The sequence below is a fragment of the Dasypus novemcinctus genome, chromosome 5, assembly GCF_030445035.2.
Source record: "Dasypus novemcinctus isolate mDasNov1 chromosome 5, mDasNov1.1.hap2, whole genome shotgun sequence".
Lineage (NCBI taxonomy): Eukaryota > Metazoa > Chordata > Mammalia > Cingulata > Dasypodidae > Dasypus > Dasypus novemcinctus.
In genome coordinates this window covers 16,238,192-16,259,519 of record NC_080677.1, presented here as the reverse complement: position 1 = coordinate 16,259,519, position 21,328 = coordinate 16,238,192, and the positions used below count along the sequence as shown (strand labels likewise).

At 41.3% G+C, this 21,328-nt stretch overlaps 1 protein-coding gene across 7 annotated transcripts in view; it reads right to left on the bottom strand.

Annotated features, from left to right (window-relative positions):
* Positions 1 to 21,328, bottom strand: part of GLI3 (GLI family zinc finger 3) — a 285,033-nt gene that overhangs the window by 196,208 nt on the left and 67,497 nt on the right. Inside the window, exon 1 of one of the 7 annotated variants that reach the window (XM_071215082.1) lies at positions 20,737 to 20,927. The exons of 5 other annotated variants lie outside the window; for them this stretch is intronic. In XM_071215082.1, the coding sequence (XP_071071183.1) occupies positions 20,737 to 20,791 (55 nt within the window). In that variant the 5' untranslated portion in view covers positions 20,792 to 20,927. Of the gene's footprint in view, positions 1 to 20,736; positions 20,928 to 21,328 lie in introns of those variants that run through there. One more of the 7 variants, XM_071215081.1, reaches the window with a different exon arrangement.

Below are 21,328 nucleotides of genomic sequence, written 5' to 3'. Positions count from 1 at the left end.
CGAGAGAAGGAGGGTTTATTATTTCAGTTTATGCTAAATAAACGGTTTTACAAATGGTCTCCAAGCAAGGTCAACAGCAGCTTCAATTACAAGACAAACTTAACAAGAGTTGCTATAAACCAAGTACTCTGTATTGACTTAAGAACAGGCTCGACTCCTCATATTGCCACTAGCAGGATTGTACAGGAATGCATATTGTAAAATAAAGGAAGGGGTGAGCGTTTTTTCTTTGCCAGAATTTGTGATTGCACAGCGCCTCCTCATTCACCTCTTTCCAACTAGCTAGCCGCTCAGCTCAATTCACCCCACACAAAGGCTGGAGCCCAGACCTCAATGGACCGAGTGAAACATGTTCAAAACTAGGCTCTCTATTGTGACTGAATTTCTTAACATCTTTTCAAAAAGCGGAGAATGCCTTGAGGCTAAAGGAAGAAACAGGCTAATGGTGAATTGGGAATTCTGAGCAAATTTCAGAGCCCTTTCCTCCTAGCTTTTGAGGTTGAAAGCAAGCTCTTTCCTTTCAAGTTTCAAAGTCCTTTTTCCTCCCGCAGTGTCACAGAAGGATTTGAAAAGAAGGTAATTGTGCTCGCAGTCTCCCTGATCAGAGCTTACGTCCTATTTCTGGTATTTCGGAATACTTCTTGCAATAATAGTGCATATAGCTCAATCCCTTAACCGGCCTGCACTCTGCAATTGCTCATTAAATGAACAATTGCGAGTATAAAATGCCTTTTATGTTCGAGGTCTGGATATAAGATAAGCATTCTAGGACTCTAAATTTGGTTTACTAAGGAAACTCTCCATCATTAAATTACAAAACTGAAGTCAGAATATCAGGCTTTCCCAGAAAAGTAGCACTCAGGTTGCAGTAAACCAAAATGCAGGTGGGGGGGGGGGGAATGGGCATGAAGGGGAGACAAAACGCCAAGGGGGGAAAAGAAAGACAGGATGCTCAGATTTCAAGCCGAATGGAATTCTAAAAAAAAATAATATTCCATGTTTAAGAAGGTCCGAGTTTGTGAAACCTCCTAATTTCTATATGGAATGACAATAAATTCTTCAAATGAATTAAAACACAGGACGGAGGGTCAATAAATATTTACGCGACCATTTCTGACCCTTTAACAGCAAACACCTCCCGATATTCCTTAAGGAAAAAAAAAAATCACCTTTGACCTCGACAGAACAATTTCTAAGTTACATCATCTCATTTGATCCTCAATGACAACCCAATCATGGCAGGAGAACAAGGCCCAGATCAGAAAGAGTCTTCATGTCTCACAGCGGGTAAGTGAAGCAGTGAGAACTGCAACCACACCTTCCTGAACCCATACTGCAAGAGGTCTATAAACTGGGCAAATTTTTGGAATGGTACCTGGTGTCTGCATAAGCCTCCCGCCACCCCACATACCAATAAAATGGGGGGGGGGGGGTAATTACATCTGTATGCACAGAAAACTTCAAAACTCAAACACTCTCCTATTAAGTTTTCATCAGTGCAAGGCCACTCTGGGGAGCGCTGCATATGGCACCATTAACAAATATCTCCTGACGCAACTGAACATGGTGTGTCAGCAGCAGTGAGTATCCGAACAAGTGTTTCTTTCCTTCCCAGGTTTGAAGACATGCACTGCAAATCCATTCCACAGCCCTCTTTAAGGCTCAGCCAGTGGCTTTTATCTTTTACGGGATATTTAAGATGCTTCCAACAAGCCTGGGGCCCCACCGCACAGTTCTGAGCGAGAAACAGAGCATCATTTTCTGCTTTCCTCCCTCCTCTTTCCCATAAACTGCCTCACCACCTTTGGCAAGGGCATTATTTCATTTTTCCCCCATGATGCATTTGTTGCATCTTCTCAGATTTTACTTCTCTGGTTTATTTACATTTTGATGTCGTTTGCACAAAAACCAATGGAATTCAAGTCCTCACCTTCCTGTTTGAGAAATCTTCCCACAGCTTTGACCAGAGAGTTCAGAAATGAAAAAAAGAGGATAAAGGTATTGGTGCACATAGTTGCATGCTGCTAGGAAGGTAGGCTGAAGTTCCTACTGTTTGTAAATGCAGATTATACACTCTTTCCGTCCAGACTACAGCCATGCATGGGCCAGGGACTGCTCTCAAGAATGTCTAGAGCTTGGCTTCAAAAGGGAGTGAGCAAACAATGCCTTCTCTAAGAGCGTTTCCAATACCCTTGGGGTCAGACACTGCCCTAGTGCGGCTACACATACATCTCGCCTTGACAATGACTGATGACAGAGGGAGCTGCCCAGATGCTTCAGGAGAGAGCGCTCCGCTTTGTTTGCAACCTTTCCACCACACTACTAGGCCTGCAGCAGAATGTGAAGTTTTGGAGAAATTCAAGCGGCCACCCTCCCTCAAAAATTCCAGGGAATCTCTTCCTACTTTCATTCCACCAGGAAGTCCCAGGGTGAAATGAGAGAATGTAGGAAGTGCCCTCCAGGAGAGTCAATCTGAGTATCTTAATTGTAGCATTTCTAGTGTTCGCTCTGCCAAAGAACAAAACGTAACCTAGACTGACCAGCATCCCACTGGCCCTTCCCTGGAAACGGCCTGCCCCAAAGGGTAGCAGGTTAGAGCTCAACCCATGGCGAAATTCTTGCCTAACTCCCCAACTGCTCAGCTTACAGAGTTCCACTCAGCTTCAAAAGAGGTCCCTGGGATAGAAGAGAGTAGGCTAGAAATAGAAAAAGCCTGATGAGAATTGAGATAAACTAAAACGCAAACCCTGAGTTGGCTGCTTTCCCCTGCAGCAGAGCAAGTGGCTGGTATGCAGAGCAAGTGGCCTCTTGCCTTTTTTTTCCTTTTTTTAAGATAATATGAGGATGCAGTTTGGTCAGTCTGAAGAACCAAACTGGTAACACTAGCAGCTCACTGGAGGCTTCACCAAGCCCTGCCCTCTGGAGAGTTTCCACTCATTTTCCTTCCTTCTTGCCTCTGAAGCAGCAGAAATAAGAAGTCTACAACCCTGCCCCTGGGAGGATGTTCCTGAGCGCTGATGAGAAGGACAGTAAAAGGTGGCTGCGATCTGGTTGAACATTACCCAGGCATTTAAGCTGAAGCAAAAATCAACTGTACTAACCAACTTTCCTGAAGTTCCAGACAGAAAGCACCTCGCCAAATCCCATAGGCACCCAGGAAGAGAAGAACAAAACAGTACCCGCCTGAGAGGCTCTGTGAGCTCTCCTTTAAAAGGGAGGAGGAGTTCTTCTTGTTTTGTTTTGTTTTGTTTTGTTTTATGAGCCTGCGAAGACCCCCTCTCCTTGAAGTAAGAAGTCTAAAATTTCACGAAGCTTCTTCTATTAGCCTGCTATTAGTTGCCAGCCACTGCTTACACAGAGTGAGTTAATTAGTTACATCAAAGGACATACAATAAATTCCCAGGAGGGCCAAATTTTTTTTCCCTTCCACTTAATAGCACGTTTATGCCTATCTGTGAGTAACAGTCTCGTGAACATTTGAAGAACTCGGTTTGAGTCTTTTATAAGCAAAGAATTGAGAGTTTCTCTTTCTTCCTTTACACATACAGACCTGAGCAGTTAAGATGCAATAATCAGATCCACAGCCAACACTTTGACAGAAACAATGAAATGCCTGTTCACCAGGCCAGCGGGTCCAGGTAGCCACTGCGGCGGGTGTCCTCGAGCCCAGAACGAAGCTCTCTCGTTCTGTAGATCAACCCCAGCACCACTCTGGCAGGAGGACTTCCGCATGGTTTTCCCTTAAAGGCAGGGAGGAATAAACCTCTGTGTGTAACAGCTTCTTCTGGCAGCCTTTTCCAATTGCGGTTCCCAGGTTCGTGCACTCTCCCAGTCCCAAAAGCAAAGTCCCACTTCCTAACCTTTGTACCAGTTTTCAAATCTGCAGGACAGAGGACACATTTAACCAGTTTCATCTGGTGCGTTTGTGTTGCATGTTTTTGTTTTTAGAAGACCATGTAATGAGAAAGCCTGAACATACAGTGGTATTATATTTTTAATAAAATTTTACAGATGGTGCTCACTCCATTGCAGAAATCAGACCCTCTGGGGAGTACATTTAAATGCGAAGGTAATACCACAATTGTACTGGAAGGAACTGGAGGTTTGCCCCCACAGAGAGGCTCACAGAAATGATGGCTTACCTCTGCTGAGCCAGCCTCTGGGCACAGCCAGGTGAGCCACTTGGTCAGGTTTCTACAGCGTACATGCTCTCAGTTATCACTCACTTTGACCTCAGCTGTGAAAAGTGCCTTTGAGAAATCAACATGAAGACCCCATGGGTAGATGTTGCCAGGCAGGCAAGCTTGAGTTTGCTGGAGGCAGTCAATGTCTAGGTATTTAGTAACAAAAGTTTTCAGAGAATGGCTCAGATAGTATCTGTGAGTGAAGAAGACTGAGCCACAAAATCTAATCTTGTCCTCAAAACACATCTTCATGGTCAGGGCCAAGACAGGTCGTTTTGGTACCTAGCTGCCCTGCTCCCCTCCAGCCAGAGCTGTGAGCCTCCCGCGCACCGGGCAGCACAAGGCAGCACCAACCTGCGCCCTCCTCTAGAGTGCGCCTGGTAAGCCTGACACAAACCAGACCTTGATTTTGGCCTTGATCCAGCTTTCCAGGCACATTCAAGAATACATAATGTCCAAACGGCAAGGGGAATATCTTTTTAAAGTACCAGTAAGGGGGATTAAGAAGATACCTAAAAAAATAAATTCATCACACCTTTCTAAAATACAAATAATTTTAGCCCCACTCATTCTTCCTCCCAAGCCCTGTTTTCAAAAGCCTGCCTATTAAAAATCTACTAGCCATGTACAATTACTGACAACCTTTACTGAGAGGGAGGACGTGCTTCACTATCTCATTGACTATCTTCCCTTACAACTTTATCAGGAAGGCACTGTCCTGATTTCCATATGACAGCTGAGAAAACTACTGGCACATGGAAGTTGACTGACTTATGCCAACTAGTTAGCCGGAGGAGCCTGGAGCTCAGGTGGCCTGACTCCAAAGCCCATCCCTTAAAACTCAGGCTATCTGGGCCCCTCTATATCCTATAGTGCAAGAAATACAAAAGAAGATTGAATTTTGGTCAATGGCCTAAAGCATAGGTCTGAAAACTCTTTCTGTAAATGACAGGCTAGTACATAATTTCAGTTCTAAGAAGCAAAAGGTGTGTCACAACTACTGGACGCCACCACTGCAGAGCAAAAGCAGCCACAGACAATATGTACACCACTGTGCATTCCAATAAAACTTTATTTATGGACACTGTGATGGTCTGAAGCTGTAAGGTGTGGCCCAGAATGGGTCTTCATTCTCTTCCTGGGGTCCTTTATTAGAGAACGTAATTCAGAGAGAGAGAAAAAAAAAGCCACGAAGGCAAGAAGCCGGAAGAGAAGGGAGAGCCAAGCAGATGCTGACACGTGCCTTGCCACGTGACAGGGGAGTCCAGGATCCCCTACAGCCAGTCTTCAGGGAGAAAGCCTGACGATGCCTTGATTAGCACATTTTTCTCAGCCTCAAAACTGTGAGCTTGTAAGCTAATAAATCCCCACTATAAAAGCCAACCCACTTCCCAATATCTGCATTGCGGGAGCCTAGCAGAGTAAAATGGACACTGAGATTGGACTCTCACAAAACTTTCACATGTCACAAGATATTACTCTTTCTTTGATTTTTTTTTTCTAATCACTCCAAATTGTTAGAAAAAGAAAAAATTCAAAGCTCTCAGGCTGGCAGGCTGGATTTGGCCCCACTTGAGGCTGCAATTTGCAGACTCTCTCCTAAAGGAAAACACACATTTTAAATATAGCTCTAACACCCAGGAATTAGGAATGATAAAATAAATCGGAAATACAATAACGCCGAGTGTTAGAGAGGAGGTAGCCAGCTTTTTTTCTTCTTGCTACTGATAGACCAAATCTAAAATTCCGCTCTCCCTGGAGTCTGTCCTCCACCACCCGGCAGAAGCAGCCAATAGCCAGGCAAACCCAGAATCAATCCGAGCTGCAGCACACCCCGCAGGAGGGCCACACCTGAGAACCTGAAAGCCCCATCAAGAGCGTCACACACTATAAAAAGGACAGCGATTTCCGTAATCAGCCAAGTGTATCAAGAATTAGTGATTCCACTTCTAGGATGTATCTGAAGGAAAAAAAAAAAACAACATGCAAAGAAGAAAATGATTGATAAGGTTGTTCATCACAGTGTTATTTTGGAGAGTGCAGACAAATCAACAAAATAAATGTCCATTATCCTAAAATGTGATGGATTATATCATATAGATTATATGTGCATATATGTATTATATACTCTATTCAAGAATTTCAATGAACATAGGAAAATAACACCTAACATTTATTATACAGAACATCAGTAAGTTCTAGGTACTGCTTTAAGCATCTTGCATAACAACCCTATGAGGTAAGTATGATTATGATGCCCATTATATAGATATGAAAACTGAGGCATATTTTCCAAGAAAACAGCTAGAAAGTGGCAGAGCCTGGATTTGACTTTTATAGTAGTAATATATATACAACCTAAAATTTTCCCTTTTAACCACATTCAAATATATAATTTAGTGCTATTAATTACATTCACAATGTTGTGCTACCAGCATCCTCTTAATTTTTTAAGGATCCAAATTTTTGGAGGAACAGAAGTTAGGAGGAAAAGAAATACACCATTATTTCTACTTAGAATTCCTAAAATTCAAAAAAGAAACTTTAATGAAAGGTCCCAAAATAGCACAAAAATGTTTCTATGGATTACTGTTTTGTGTTTCTACATTGCCCAATTTTTTTGAACATAGAAAAAAACTGGTTTGACTTTTATTTTTAATTCTAAGTATGATCTTTACAATAATTCTCTAGAGAAGTTGAAGTAAGCATGCCTAAATGGAAAAATTATCCCACAAAATATACCTCCTGAAACCTTGTGTTCAACTATTTATTCTACCTCCTAAAACTACAAGCGCCCAGTAGGCTGTTCTTACACATAATAATATCAGTACTTTATGTTAATATAGGGCTTTTTGGAGATTTCAAATAAATTGGCTTATTTAAAAGTATTTACCATTTGAATTGTTTTGTATCTGTGTATAAGCACTTTCCAAACAAGTAGCCCAAATGCCCTAACCACCACCCCAAATATGGTAACCCACCCATAGCCAGTCCACCCCATGAAAGGTATAAAGGGAAAATGCATTAGAAATTATTATTATCACCACCGAGGTTGCTCACATTGATTGAGCATTTCCAGAGTGCCAGGCTGTGTGCTAAGAGCTGGGCATACAATGGCCCCATTTATTCCTCACAGACCTATCAGCACCCAGTGGAACACAGGAGAAACGCCCCAGGTATTCAGGTGCAAATCTTGAGGCTTAACAACAGTTAAGCAACCTGTTTAAAACCATACTTCTGGTAAGGGGCCAGATCTATAGGATTTTCTTAGGTAGTATAAATTAATCTGAACCCCGGCCAAGGGCCTACCACAGAGTGTCTTTGAAACCCTACATACAGAGCATTGATTTGTTTGCCAGTTTTCTATACATCTACATGAAGATTACTGTCATTGTTAAACCTATTCTATCTCTTCTTGGTCAGGCATTAATCAAATGAACTTAATTGTAAGCTTCAAGCCAGAGTTAGGAAAGATAGTCTAGAAACTCCTCTGAATTGCTTATTCTGCTTTGGTTGTTTTTATTATTATTACCAAGTTTGGGTCTTGGACACACTGAGTATCTTGCAGTGCAAATCACACCTCTCACAATCAAGCTAAAGTATTTTGTCACCGTATTTCTCCCCACTCCTTCCCTATTCCCTTTCCTATTGCAACCTGTGTATCTTTAGATAGTGTTTTTCCAGGTTCTGAACAGCTATTTTGCAGAGGAATATTTAGCACTGCCTTCTGGCGGATTGTGTTGCGGGCTTAGGTGCAATAAGTACTCTGAGTTTTTGGTTTGTGCTTAACAACAATAGCTCCAACAGTTAGAGCTGCACACAGTTTATTGAAAGGGACATATGTCCAAGAGTTACAGAAGCATATGGTTTATAGAGAAAGGGGGAAAACTTGCCCTTGGAAGCAGCTTTGCTTGGATTATTTACCAACAAATGAAAAGCCTTGCATGCTGCTCAAGAGTATAATCCACTCCCACAGGCTGCAAAGGAATGTTCAATGAGTCCATAAAATCACAGTCATACTTAGCAGAGACATTGTCCCCAACTAAAGATGATTATCGAATTATAGCAAATTCAACAGAGTTTTTTCTTTAATCACAAACAAAACCAGACTACTTCTTAAAAAGCACTATTAGGAATTGTAACTGTTCCTAAAAGTGCCAGATATATTTCCATCCATGCAATATTAAAACTAACAAGCGTCTTTCAATTTCTTTTAATGGTAGGGTATGCAATAAAAGTACAGCAGTGCTTCATTTAACCGAGGGAGTTGAACCAAAAAGAACCAAAATAAATAAATAATAAAGTTACATGGGCCACTTACCAAAAATAAAATCATTTATTTCAACCTTTTACAGGAGGTGCATGCAGCGTTTTGAAAGCAAAAATTCTCATAACACAAACCTCCATTTTAAAAATCACTGCCAGGGGCCGAAATATTGCAGGATGTTTTTCCTTTTCAATTTCTTGTTTAATGTTTAGGTATTAATGACATCAACTGCCACGCAGGATAATAAAGCAGCAATGTCTAATAAAAGGAGTTAGAAAACCTATGTTCCAGACTTGCCTCTAGCACTCAATCAAGTGCGTGACCCAGGGTAAGTTAAAATATCAGTTTGTCAGTTGCCTCAACTATAAACAGCAAACAATAAAACTTGCCCCTTTTACTTCACAGGGTTTTCTGAGGGTTCCATGCATATGAGAAGGACTGTATACATTATAACATTTATGAATGCCACGTACTATCCCTCATCTCCTCCTCAAGACTCTTGGATAATAAAGCAAACCAGGACGGGCTGGTGAAAAGTGTACCGGACCAAGAGCTGGGAAATGAGTTTCCAGGCCTGCTTCTAGTGCTATGCTGGTTGAACCTTAGACAAGTCACAGGATTTGCAGGGGCTGCTGCATCCCCTTGTATAAAATAGGGACATCACTAATCTACTCCGCCTAACCTCTCAGGGATATCCTAGGAAAAAAAGGGACGATGCATAAAACTATTCCATGACCTACAAGGGACCAATCCGGTATAAGCTTCAGCAAGGACCAGGCTAGACAGCTTGGGAGAGAATTATCAGTTTCACAACAGAAAAAAAGATCCAAGTTGATGACCTCTGATGACCACTGGCTAGCTCTCTCGCCCATTTCTTTGATGTAGCCTGAGTCAGACTCAATACTCAACATTCCCCAGACGTGGATGGCTAGCTCTTCAAATTTCTGTTGAAAATACAGCAATCTCTTTTCTACTTGGTATTCCTACAGTGACTCAAGACACTTGAATTTTCCTGAGCAGTCAGTCCACTTGATGTTTCTCCATAAACAACAGTTTCTAAAAAAGAACAAGCCAACCTGTGATCTGCTGCCTGTTTTTTTACAGCCCACAAACTACGAATGGTTTGTACATTTTTTAAATGGTTGGGGGGGGGGGCAAGGGAGTCAAAACAATAATAGGATTTTGTGACATGTGAAAATTTTATGAAATTCCCATTTCAGAGTCCATCAATAAAATTTTATCGAGACACAACCAGGCTCAGTTATTTTGGTACTGTGTGTGGCTGTTTTCACCCTATGATGGCAAAGTTGTGACAGGGTCTCAATGTCCAGCAAAGGTGAAAATATTTACCAGCTGGCTCTTTACAAAAAAAGTGTAAGACGCTCAGTGTGTCCAAGACCCAAACTCCTGATTTATCTGTCTTCGAATATGCTTATCACACCCCTTAGTGAAATTACAAAGCACACCTGGGCAACATACCAGTAACAAGGCAACTACCACGTTCTGAGTACTTGGTATTAATGCTTCCGAACTTCAGAATAACTATAAGGTGGGTAGTAACACCACCTTACTTTACCAATGAGGGAAACAGGCTTAGAGAAATTAATTTCGCCGAAGACAAAAGTTTGCAAGTATTGGATTAAAACCAGTTCCCTGTGATTCTAAGCCTGGTAATCATATGGTGTGGTGGAGAGGATTTCAGCTTTACTCATAAGCTTGAAGGTAGAAGACATTACTCAATTGTTTCCTCTCAGAATGTGCTTAGCCCTGGGACAAAAAAATGGATTTGAAATATAAAATCTGAGACATGTGTTATCCAAAGTCTGTTTTTTGATCAAGCTTAGGATGTGTCAGCAGTTGGGAGTTTGGCTGTTTGTTTTAAGGACAGTCAGAAAATAAACAAATATCCATTTGTGTCAAAAGTTCCATATTCTTCCAGAAGCTAAAGCTGATACAGGGCTTTTCCCCATGTCGAGCAATTCAATGAACTTTTTACTTTTTGCAGTACATGGGACAGTGCCATCCATTAAGCCAACTATCCCCAAATGATCTGTTTTGAAGGCAGGTTGACTTTGTTCTTTGGGATGGGGAGGCACATCCAAGAATGAAGTTCCGAGACTTTCTGTTCCCACCAAAATGGGAATCTCCTAGCTCAATGCAGAAGCAAAGGTTCTAACATTCAGGGTTCCGAGAGAATGTTTCCGCAACCTACATGAAAAATTGGGTCCACTGGGCTTAGGGCAGACAAAGTCAACACACACAATCCAAACCACACTTGGAAGCCATTCTCCACATTTGATTCATGCAGCCAGCATCCATGCATTCTCTGCACAAAGACTAGGTGTTCCTGCACAAAACTTGACCTTCTAAAAGAAGTAAAAATAAAATGGCTGCTGTCCTCAATGCCCATGTAACTGATTTTTCTAGACCTGAAACTCCCAGAGAAGAGAAGCACAGGCTATGGGATTAGCACAGTGGATGGGGTGGACAGTAAAGTGAGTGAAGAGAGAAGGCCAATAGAAAGGCAAAAAGGGTCTTGTTCGGGTGTTTTAGTGTACATAGAGATGACATTGATCTTCTTAGAGGAGATATGGACAAGATCCAGTTTGGAAGAGTATAGCAGTTTGATATGGTTTATGAATTTCAAAAACATATATTGGATTATGTTTATAAACTGGTCTGTGCCTAGGCATGATTAAATTATGATTAGGGCTTTGATTGGGCCACATCAGTAGGACATAGAATCCCGACGCCCATGGTGGGTGAAGTCTCACAGATAAAACTACTTGACAGAACAGAGGAGTTAGTTAAGAGTTTTGATGCTGGAGTTTTGAGCTGGAGCCTGGGAAGTAAGAACACAGAGGAGCCAAGCATCTGAGCCCAGAGAGAAGTCCCAGGGAGAGAGAGCCAGGAGCCTGATAGTCTACAGCTGGCCTTGTGGAGAAAGGCAAAGCCTAGAGAGCCTCATAGTCTACAGCTGACCTTGTGGAAAGAACAGAGGTGCTAAGCCTGGAGAGAAATGACCTCCAGGAAGACAGGAACCCAGAAAGCCCAAATCCTGGCAGGCATCAGCAACCATCTTGCTCCAACAAGTGGCAAAAGACCAGTGACGAAAGTAACTTACGTTTTATGGCCAGGTAACTGTAAGCTTCTACCCCAAATACATACCCATTATAAAAACCAATCAATTTCTGGTAATTTTGCATCAGCACCCCTTTGGATGACTAATACAGGAAAGTCTTAGGTGTATCTCCTCTAATTTAAATCTTCAAACAAGGCTGGCCAATGTCAACCTAAGCCCTCATGTATACATTTGACTGAACCACACAATATTAATAATTACTCTGATACGCCGAAACAGTGCACCTTGACTCAAAAAGATCTGCCCTCACTATAAGCAATCGGAGTCGAGGAAGCTCATTCTCATTCGTTTTCCTTTCTCTGCATATTGGCTCTGGAAGTCCCCAGGGAGGAAGCGTCCAGGAAAGGCAGGAGGAAACACTTTTATATATCTTCATTCTAATCTTCAAATCGACACCATAAACCTGTTTTCTCCTGTCAAATAACCACTGCATTCACAAATTACAGACCTTTCATCCAAACTCTGATTCTTTGCAATACTGACCTCTTGCTGTCATATTCGGATCATAATATTCCTTGCCAAGGGCTCATAACTTACTTGGAATAAAACCAAGAGAGACATTTATCTCGACACACTTGCCTCCCTTCATTCTGTTCCTCCTTTTCCCCCACATTCATGAGTACTCTCTATCTTGCCTTGGACTGTCACACCAACCCGAGCTTGCCCAAAGGATGCTGGGACCTATCGTCAACTGGCCTTTACCACTCTCTGATTCACCCTTTCTCCAAATGCAGCTCTTGCCATCTTTTTAATCTTTTTTGGACCCAAAATGGCCTCCACTCAATACACTGACCCTCTTCTTTATACATCAGAACTGTTGAGCAAATGGTAAGGTTTCACAACCCCCGAGTCTCTCCTTGACCTCTGGTGGCTTGCACTTGACCCCTGACCCTGTCTATAGTGTTTCCCAGGGTTGCTGTTTGGTAAACTTAAAAGCCTCCTCTCTGTACTGATGCTCCAACACAAGCTTTCCCGCTCTGTTCCAGTAATCTTCTGCTTACCTTTCTCTGCCATTTAAATTTGAATGACTCCAAATTGTTAATATCCAGGCCTTGTTAAATCTTCTTTCACAGTTATAATGGGTCTATTTGTACACACTTGAAATTCATGGTGAGGGGGAAAAGAAACCAAAGAGTATGAAAAAATATAAGTTCAAATTTAACGGTATAAGCAGATAAAAATTACTAAAATACCTGTACATAGCTCTGCACAATATAGATGTAAGTTGTGAAAAGTGCTATTTTAATATAGTTATATACTTCCATATTTTAGTCAATTTAAGGAATCTAAAAAGAGGTTTTGTTAGTATGTAATGAAACTCCCCATCCTAGGAGCAGTCTCACCATTGCAAGAAAAAGCAATAAGGAAATGATGAAGAAAATGAGACATTTAAAGCACTAGACAAGAGAGTGCATTTCCTAGAGGTATAGCAAATCTGTTGATAATCTTTGGCTTGAGAGAATCCTTATTTTGGCAGCCACAAAAACCACCAAAAGTTCCGGTAAAATACTTCCTCACTGAAATTTAGCAGTCTACTTATGTTCCTATTTGAAAGTTCTAAGGGTTAAACTAACTGTATAAAAGCTTCGGGATTTACATAGGGGTAGGGAGATTTTTATTTAATTGCTTATTTAAATATCCTGAGAAATACATATTCCTGAGGCCCAATATAGAGCCATTTTTCCATGTGAAGACTTAAAAATGAAAAAAACAGAAGAAACAGAATCTCTTACTATCACTGATCAGGCCATAGGATATAAACATACCACACAATTCATAATGGGATTCAATCACATATAATGCAGGCACAGATTGGGGCCTCAATCCCTATTTGCTTCATGACAAGGCCATGTCTCACTGAAAACAAGTTGCTGGTGACATCAGGTCTTAAAGTTCTCGTGGGCCCTGTTGGGCTGATACAGAAATGAACATCTAAGAGACCCTTAAAAGTGAAGAAGTAGGCTCTGTAAAATTACTAAGTGCACTAACATTCTCAAAAGTTCAGACAAAAATGTAGACTCAGTCTTGCAAAGGAGGTTCGAATCATAGAAGAAAACCCCAAACATTGGGAAAAAGAGACCTTGAGAATACTGAAATCACATTTATTAAATCTTTCTTTCAAGAGTGCAAAAGCCACCTCTTCAAGGAGAACTGGAAACTGAAGCAGTGTTCAAAGTTATGGTGCTCCTTTCACTCTACTGCCTGAAAATCTTCTAGAAGCACATGCCACTATTTCGCCCAAAAATCTTCAGTGAGACCCCAGAGACTACAAGACAAAATGCAAATTGCTTTGCCTGAAAATGGCTCTGCGTGAGAGGAACCATCTCCAGACCCCTTCTTCCCCATCTTCTTTGAGCCTGTTCAATCCCCGCCCAATGTCAGAGCATTCCTGACGCTGGTTTACTTGCTTGTCTCCACTACTAGAACGCAAGCCTCCCTTCTTGATGGCAGGAGCTGGATCTTGTTAGTAGTGGTAGCCCTTCCACCTAGCACACCTCAGGCACTAGATAATTACTGTATGCGTGAATAAATAATTGAATGAATGGGCTGACATTTCCTGTGCACCCCGCCTGAGAGTAACAGGGCAAGTTGGTTGTTGTCCAGGGGTTGCAGCAGCAGTAAGCATCTCCAATCAGGGTCAAGCCCAGCAGATAGGACACTCGGGTGACCATGTGGGACCTGGCAATGGGGTCCCGAGAAACAAGATGCCCCAAGGGCAAGTTGGTTGTTGTCCAGGGGTTGCAGCAGCAGTAAGCATCTCCAATCAGGGTCAAGCCCAGCAGACAGGACACTCAGGTGACCATGTGGGACCTTGCAAAGGGGCCCCAAGAAACAAGATGCCCCAAGAACTAGCTCCCAATGGGACTGGGGGGGGGCGGGGCGGCGGAGAGAGCAAGAGACACGGGAAGAAGGAGAGGCTCCTATCACAGCACCCTACCAGGGGCTGGTTCTGATTCTTCATGCCCCTTTTAAATGTTGCCACATTATCATTTAAGGATGTTATATTGCTATTCATCCACTTAAGGTTAGTGTCCTTTAATGGCATATTAAAACAATGAGTCTGAAAATAAAAGGTGAGAAAAATAAACATGAACTACTCTATGGCAGACTTCTCTTCTCCCACCGTCAGCTTCTCCTCTGATCAATAGGTAGGACAAGCCTCACTTCACTAGAGCTGCTGTGGAGATGGCGATTTAGCCTAGGTACATGAGAAGACTACAACATGATTAATAGTTTACAGAGATACCCCAAAAACTGGAAATGCAGCAGCAAACACTAGACCCTTCTTGAGTCATCTCACTGTCAGTGTAGACATTTTGGGGTGGCACTGGTAACTTTTAAATAGCTATATACACACTTGATGGCTCAAAGAGCAAAAATGAAGAATTCTGCCTTTTCCCTACACACAGAGAGAAAGAGAGAAAAAGGTAACCTTGAAAGGGTAGGGCATTTTTATGTGGCATATGGATTTTTAGTAAAAAAAAAAAAAAAAAATCTATCAGCCTTTCATCTTAACCGTGGTGAGGACAGCATTTGCCACAGGCTGATAAGTGAATATGGCAGAACTTCAAAACTCATGCCAGCCAAAGAATCTAGAAAGGAAAAAATTCAGACGCAGAGCTGGTAAAAGCTATAAATTTTTTTAATGTCTTTTATTTAAATCTACCAAACGATCACACAGCAGCATGATCCAGATTTGGTATACCTTTCAACCTCTATGTATGCTCGCGCATGGCCTAAGTCCAATTTCTTACCCCAGAGATGTGTTTTTCATTAAACTAGCAAAACTAGGAAGGTTGTTTGTTAAGACCTAAAAATTAATAAACTCCTTCCCCTTAGACAATTTGAACCTTCAATTTAGTAGGGTAAATCAAGAAGAACTAATGAAGGGGAAAAAACAGGACATAAAATGCAATTCTTCAGTGAGACATGATAGCTCAGTCTGACGCCAATAGTCATTATCTTCAATTTAAATCAGAACTCAGAACCTTAAGAGAGCATCATTACACTCATCCTTATGCAAACTAATGACCAGGAAAGACCAAACAAGATCATTATGCTTTGCAAGTCTCAACTGTTCTTTATTTTGTTCAAAGGTATAGATGGAGAGAGCAGAAGAAGGATGTGGGTGCAGGAAAGTTTGTTAAAAATGTCTCTTCTACCACCAACACCAGGAGGTGTATAAATTGGTAGCAAAAGAGATGTACTAGAAGATTCACAGCAACACTATGTGCAACCCAAAATCTGAACTGCCCAAATGGGCATCAACGATCAATAGTAAAATGGATTCAAAACTTGTAGTAAACTGCACAGCAAAGACAATGAACATCAACAACTACACACAATGTGGATGAATCTCGTAAACATAATGTAGAACAAAAGAAAAACCAGTCACCAAAGGAGAACAAATGTATGAAGTGCAAAAAACAGATGCACCTAGTCTAGGCTATTAGAAGGCAGAGATCATGGGGGTTTCTAGGGTACCTGTGATATTCTGTTTCTTGAGCTCGGAGGTGGTTCCATCAAATTGTATGATTATAATATGTGCGCTTTTCCACATGTGTATTCCCTCCAATAAAAAGTCTTAAGTGCCAGTTCTAAAAATATTAAACAGCTCCTAAATACCGCCTTCTTCAGATGTGTCCCTTGAGCATCCATTCACAAGTGTCATTATCTTTCTTAAATATGAAACTTAGAGCTATTTATTTTAGATAGTCTGATAAAAATCCTTCAAATATTTGCAACATATACCAAAATGCCACTCTATAACAACAACCCCCAAAAAGAGAAGAGAGGAGGAGAGAGGAGGAGAGAAAAGAAAGGAGAGAGGAGAGAAGAGAGAAGAGAGAGGAAAGTAGAGAGAAGAGAGAAGAGAGAAGAGTGGTTGTGGTGGAGTGGACAACATGAAGAGACAATTCATTGAAGAAGAAATGTAAATATCCAATAAGAAAATGAAAACTAGTTTGACTTCCTTACATACTGAAAGAAATGAAAATTGAAAAATGATTTTTTTTTATACCATGGTATCAAATTAGAAAATGTTGGTAAAGGTTGAGCAAAGGAGAAAACACTAGAGTAAAATTAGAACATTTTGAATATTTACCTATCTGTACACCAATGTGGTGGTATATAATGACAAATCTAAAACAAACAGCTAGTTGTATAATATTCCCCTTGCTAGGTAGGTGCTTACCCAAAGGAGTGATTTAGGATTCTGTGAAAAGATTTAGTTACAAGGATGTTCACTGAAACATTTAATTTTTAATAGAGGAGGAGGGGAAATCTCCTAAAAGAATAACAATAGGAGATTAGTTAAATTGTAGTAATATCAACAGAGTATGGTGCAAAACACTGCATAGAGTGTGACATAATTATTGTAAAGAGAGGAGAGGGGACAGGGGTAGAGAGTAGAGGAGAAGAGAGAAAGGAAGGGAAGGGGAGGGAAAAGGAGAGGAAGGGAGGAGAAGGAAGGGGGGGGAAGTCATTAATGAAAGGATTAGCAGTGGTGATTATCTCTGGGAATTCAATTCTGGGTGTTTTTTATTCTCTTGTAATTGCTGCATTTTCTAATATTCTTCTAAAATAAGAAATACTAAAAAGAATGCTTGCTATAAAAATAAATGTCTCTTTTCAGAGCTATCTTAAACATAAATATGGTAGTTCCTACAGAGAACCTACTGACTGTTTAAGAAAACTCTTGATCGTTTTAGAAATATGAATTAATGGTAAATAAAACAGATGCCAGCATGCTCACCGCCACTGCCAGAATCAAGTATTTGCTTGAGCCTTTTTTTCCTTCCTTAAAAGCCCCGCAGGGAAGGGAAGGAGGTATTAGACATTCTGTAGGCTCACACCCAGTTTAACCCTAATTCCCCAGACAAAATATAACCTGTGAGGATTCATTTGTCTCTCTCCCCTGCAGCAACAACCCAGTTGACTCAGTACACAGTTATTTATTAATCATTCTACATGCAATTACATGGCTCTATAAAAATTGTGCAATGTCTTTCATTGAAAACTCACACCATTTTCCGGCTCTTCTAACTCTATATAGCTCTAGGAACTGTATTATCAGTTCACTCTGTCCTATTTCTTACCTTAGCTTCTAGCAAGTTTTAGATTCAAAAGCAGCCTTGATTGCAAAATTTAAAGATTGTTCAGGAGTTTGGCTGAGATGTGATCTCAGGCTTTTCCATCATACAAGTAACTGGTTTCACTAAATGGTGCCTTTGAGCTTTCTATGAGGAGCAGACCTTTCTTCCTAAGTAAAAACCCCAAGATTCTAAAAAAAAATTTTTTTTAAATTGTTCCCATGAAGAGAAATGAGAGGGAGATAAAGTCTAAAATCGTAAGGAATTAAGAAAAAAAATTCTAATTCCAATGTCACTATGTTTAATTAAGCAATGTGAGTATACACACATGGAGAAAAAAGACAAGAAGCAAATGCAGGAAAATGTTAACAATTTTCATCCACACATGAGTAGAACAGGGGTGATTTTTATTTGTTTGCTACATTTTTCAGTATTTTTCAAATTTTTGACATTGTTACTTCTGTTATTAGAAAACCATGATGAAATACTATAAGACATAGTTTGCTGAGGTAGAAGGAGCAGTGGACTAGGAATGGAAGGCCTGGAATTTGGGGCTATTCACAACCTGTTTCACGTTTATAAGCTTCCAAAGCTCCCTTCTCCCTTCCACAGGTATGTCAAAGTCATGGCACCCAAGACCCCTCCAAATGGTTAGGCAAAAAACCATGTGGCATATTTTCCATGATAGATGTTGAAGATTCAGGAAAGTATAAGGGAAGGATTTTACGCTGAAACATCTCTGCTTTTTCCTAGGAATTCTTTCACACATTTTAACATGGTCATTTCTGGAAGAGAAATGGGGGTCTTTTTTTTTTTTTTAACCACAAAGGTTGAACCGTGTGTGATTACACTGACTCTAAAAAGAAGGCAATGTTAACTGCTCTGCTCCACAAGAAAAAAAAAAGTCCGCAGGATTCACACATGCTGCTAAAGTTCAGCTAGATCCCCATTACAGGTTTTGTTGGAGAAAAAGCATGGAATATCCCTTGAGTTGGAAATTTTCCACGACTAGCATTCCTAAAACGACCCTAAAATGATAAAGTATTCAATGGGCTAAATGGATGAAAAGGCCTCAAAATTATCCTAAAGAGGGGCAAATGGATGGGTCTGTACACTTAATTTAGTGCTGCCCTTCCTTTGTCTTAACTCATCCAAGAGGCTCCAAGCCTGAGTAGTTTGTGTGCCATGGGGACAGCCAGGGCCGAGACATCCCAACCCTCCTGTGCCTGCAAAACAGCTGCCCAGGGGTAAGGGAAGACCTTTCAGCAGCGCAATGGAGATTTTTTCCTTGAGCAAAGTCTACCCACTTCATCACTTACTGTTAACATGTTATAATTAACAAGGCACTTCATTAGCAACAGGCAATCCTCAAAGAGCTTTGCATTCACCTACCTAAATTCTTTCTCATGGAACTTGTGCACTGTAACAATTACTCCACTTTTTATGGTTGTGGAAACTGGGGCTCTGGGAGATGAAGCCTCTTACTCAGAATCCTGTGGCTCAGAAGCAGCGGTCAGAACCACAGGCCAAGCCCTGGCCTCTGGCAGCGTCTCACGCTCTGGGGGTGTAGAAGACTGCCGGGCACGGTGGGCTCCTCTCTCCTCAAAAGCCTAGGGAAAGCTGGGATGGTTTTATTTCTATTACGTACCCGGCCACAGGTAGATGCACCGCAGTGCTCACAAAATACATGATGGCTGGCTAACTTGGAGAGGTGGCACCTTCGCGGGCACCAGGTTGGGTCAGCGGAGTTGTCACAGATGCGGGGGCAAGAACTGCTCTAAAGGAACAAGCTGAAAAGTCAAACCCACACTGAGATCTTTTCTCTCCCTCAGTCTTCCCTCACCTCAACTTGAATTTACTTACTTAGGCCCTAAATCTGGTCCAAATTGTCTAAAAAAGTGCTATTTTTTAAAAAATACTTTTTATTTTGAAATGATTTCAAACTGACAGGACAGTTGCAAAAATAATACAAACCCCGTACAGAGCACCCCCACATACTTTCCACTCAGATACCCAGATCCACCAACTTAAAAAGGGAATTTTTCAATTGCAGTACCACTTCTTTCTGGTCTCTGAAATACATCTAACAACATAAATGGATGTGTGCCCTGTAGAAAGATGCCTATTTATTCTGATTTAGAAGCAAATAATTATCATAGATATTCTCTAGTTATCTATTTCTATATTTTCCTGTGCTCCCTGCCTTTCCTCAGTTGCATCCCAAAATGGCCCTGCCAGAACATTCCAAGCCAGGCTCCTTTCAGGAGCACAAGGGGTTTTCTGAATCACTAACTCCCCCAAAGCAGAAGGAACTGCAGAGAATTCTTTAGGAACATCATGAACCAAAACACAGGTATGGGTCTTCAGGAAAGGTCTATGTTCCTTCTCACAGGGAGATTCAAAAGAAAAGTAAAAACGTTGAGAACCTGAAAACTAAAGCAGAGCTCTCCTCATTCATTTGGGTCCTTACTTCTCTTTATTTTCAATCACTGTATGCTGGGCATATACTTGACCACAGCCTTGTGGCTTTTGTTTTTGAGAAGTTACTGTGGGATGACAGAAATCTTAGCTCATTATGTTAATCCTACAATAATATCCTAATTTTATATTTCTTCTGAAGGACCAAAAAGGCAATAAAAAGAGGATTTCTGTTTATATTGACTGAAAAAATTAAATACAGTCTGGTTTCATGTATTACACAGTATTAAAAGACTCACAAATATATACACAAAGCATTAATAGTTAAAATAGAAACATTCTAATTTTTCAAAAATTGCAGCTGGCAATTTTATAAAGTTTAGTTATTAAGGATATCTACCACCTGTTTATATTCAGGCAATGATTTTTTTTTTATCATTTATTCAACCTAAACCACGTAAACTCGCCCATCAACAACACAAACGTTTCTCTAGGCACTTTTCCTCTATAAGAAACAAGCACTGACCCAAAAATCCTGATTTCCTGGCTTTTCATTTACTGAGAACTCTAGCTCCAAACTGGGTCAAGAAATGTCTGTGTTGTACGTCAAAACTTCCTACAAACTGAATTCACCTTTTAGCAGTCTCCTGGACTTGATGTGCTTCATCCCAAACGCCGGTTTATTCATTTCCTCCCCCTTGAAATGCTCAAAGCTCCGTGTTGCTAACCAGCTGGTGGTTTTGAGCAAATCCTCATAAATCAGCCTTTTGCCGGACGCGCGGGGAGTTCACGGTGGCTCTTTCCTGACACACAGAGAAAACAACTGAAGCCCATTTCAGTTCACAAAAGAACATTCACATGTTCACAGACCTCTCCTTTCATCGGCCCGATGGCTGCTAGTTTTTGATGAACTGTGTTCATCCACTGCCCCCCAGGGCTGCACAGAGGGTGACGGCCGGGGCCCGGCTGCTGAGTGCCAGGGTTCAAGCCCCGGGACACTCAGCTCGGGGAGGCGAATGAAGCCCCTGAGTGCCTTCCTCAGCTGTAAAACATGGGAAAGAGCAGTGGGGGGGCTGTGAGGATTAAACGATGATGCACATGAGAAGGGGTCTACGCACGCTAGTTCTCAGTAGAACTTCCAACTCCACATGGATAGGAAGTGGGACTAAAAAGCGGTGGGATGGCCTTTCCTAGCTGAGGTCTGTCAATCCAGTGATCACCTCGT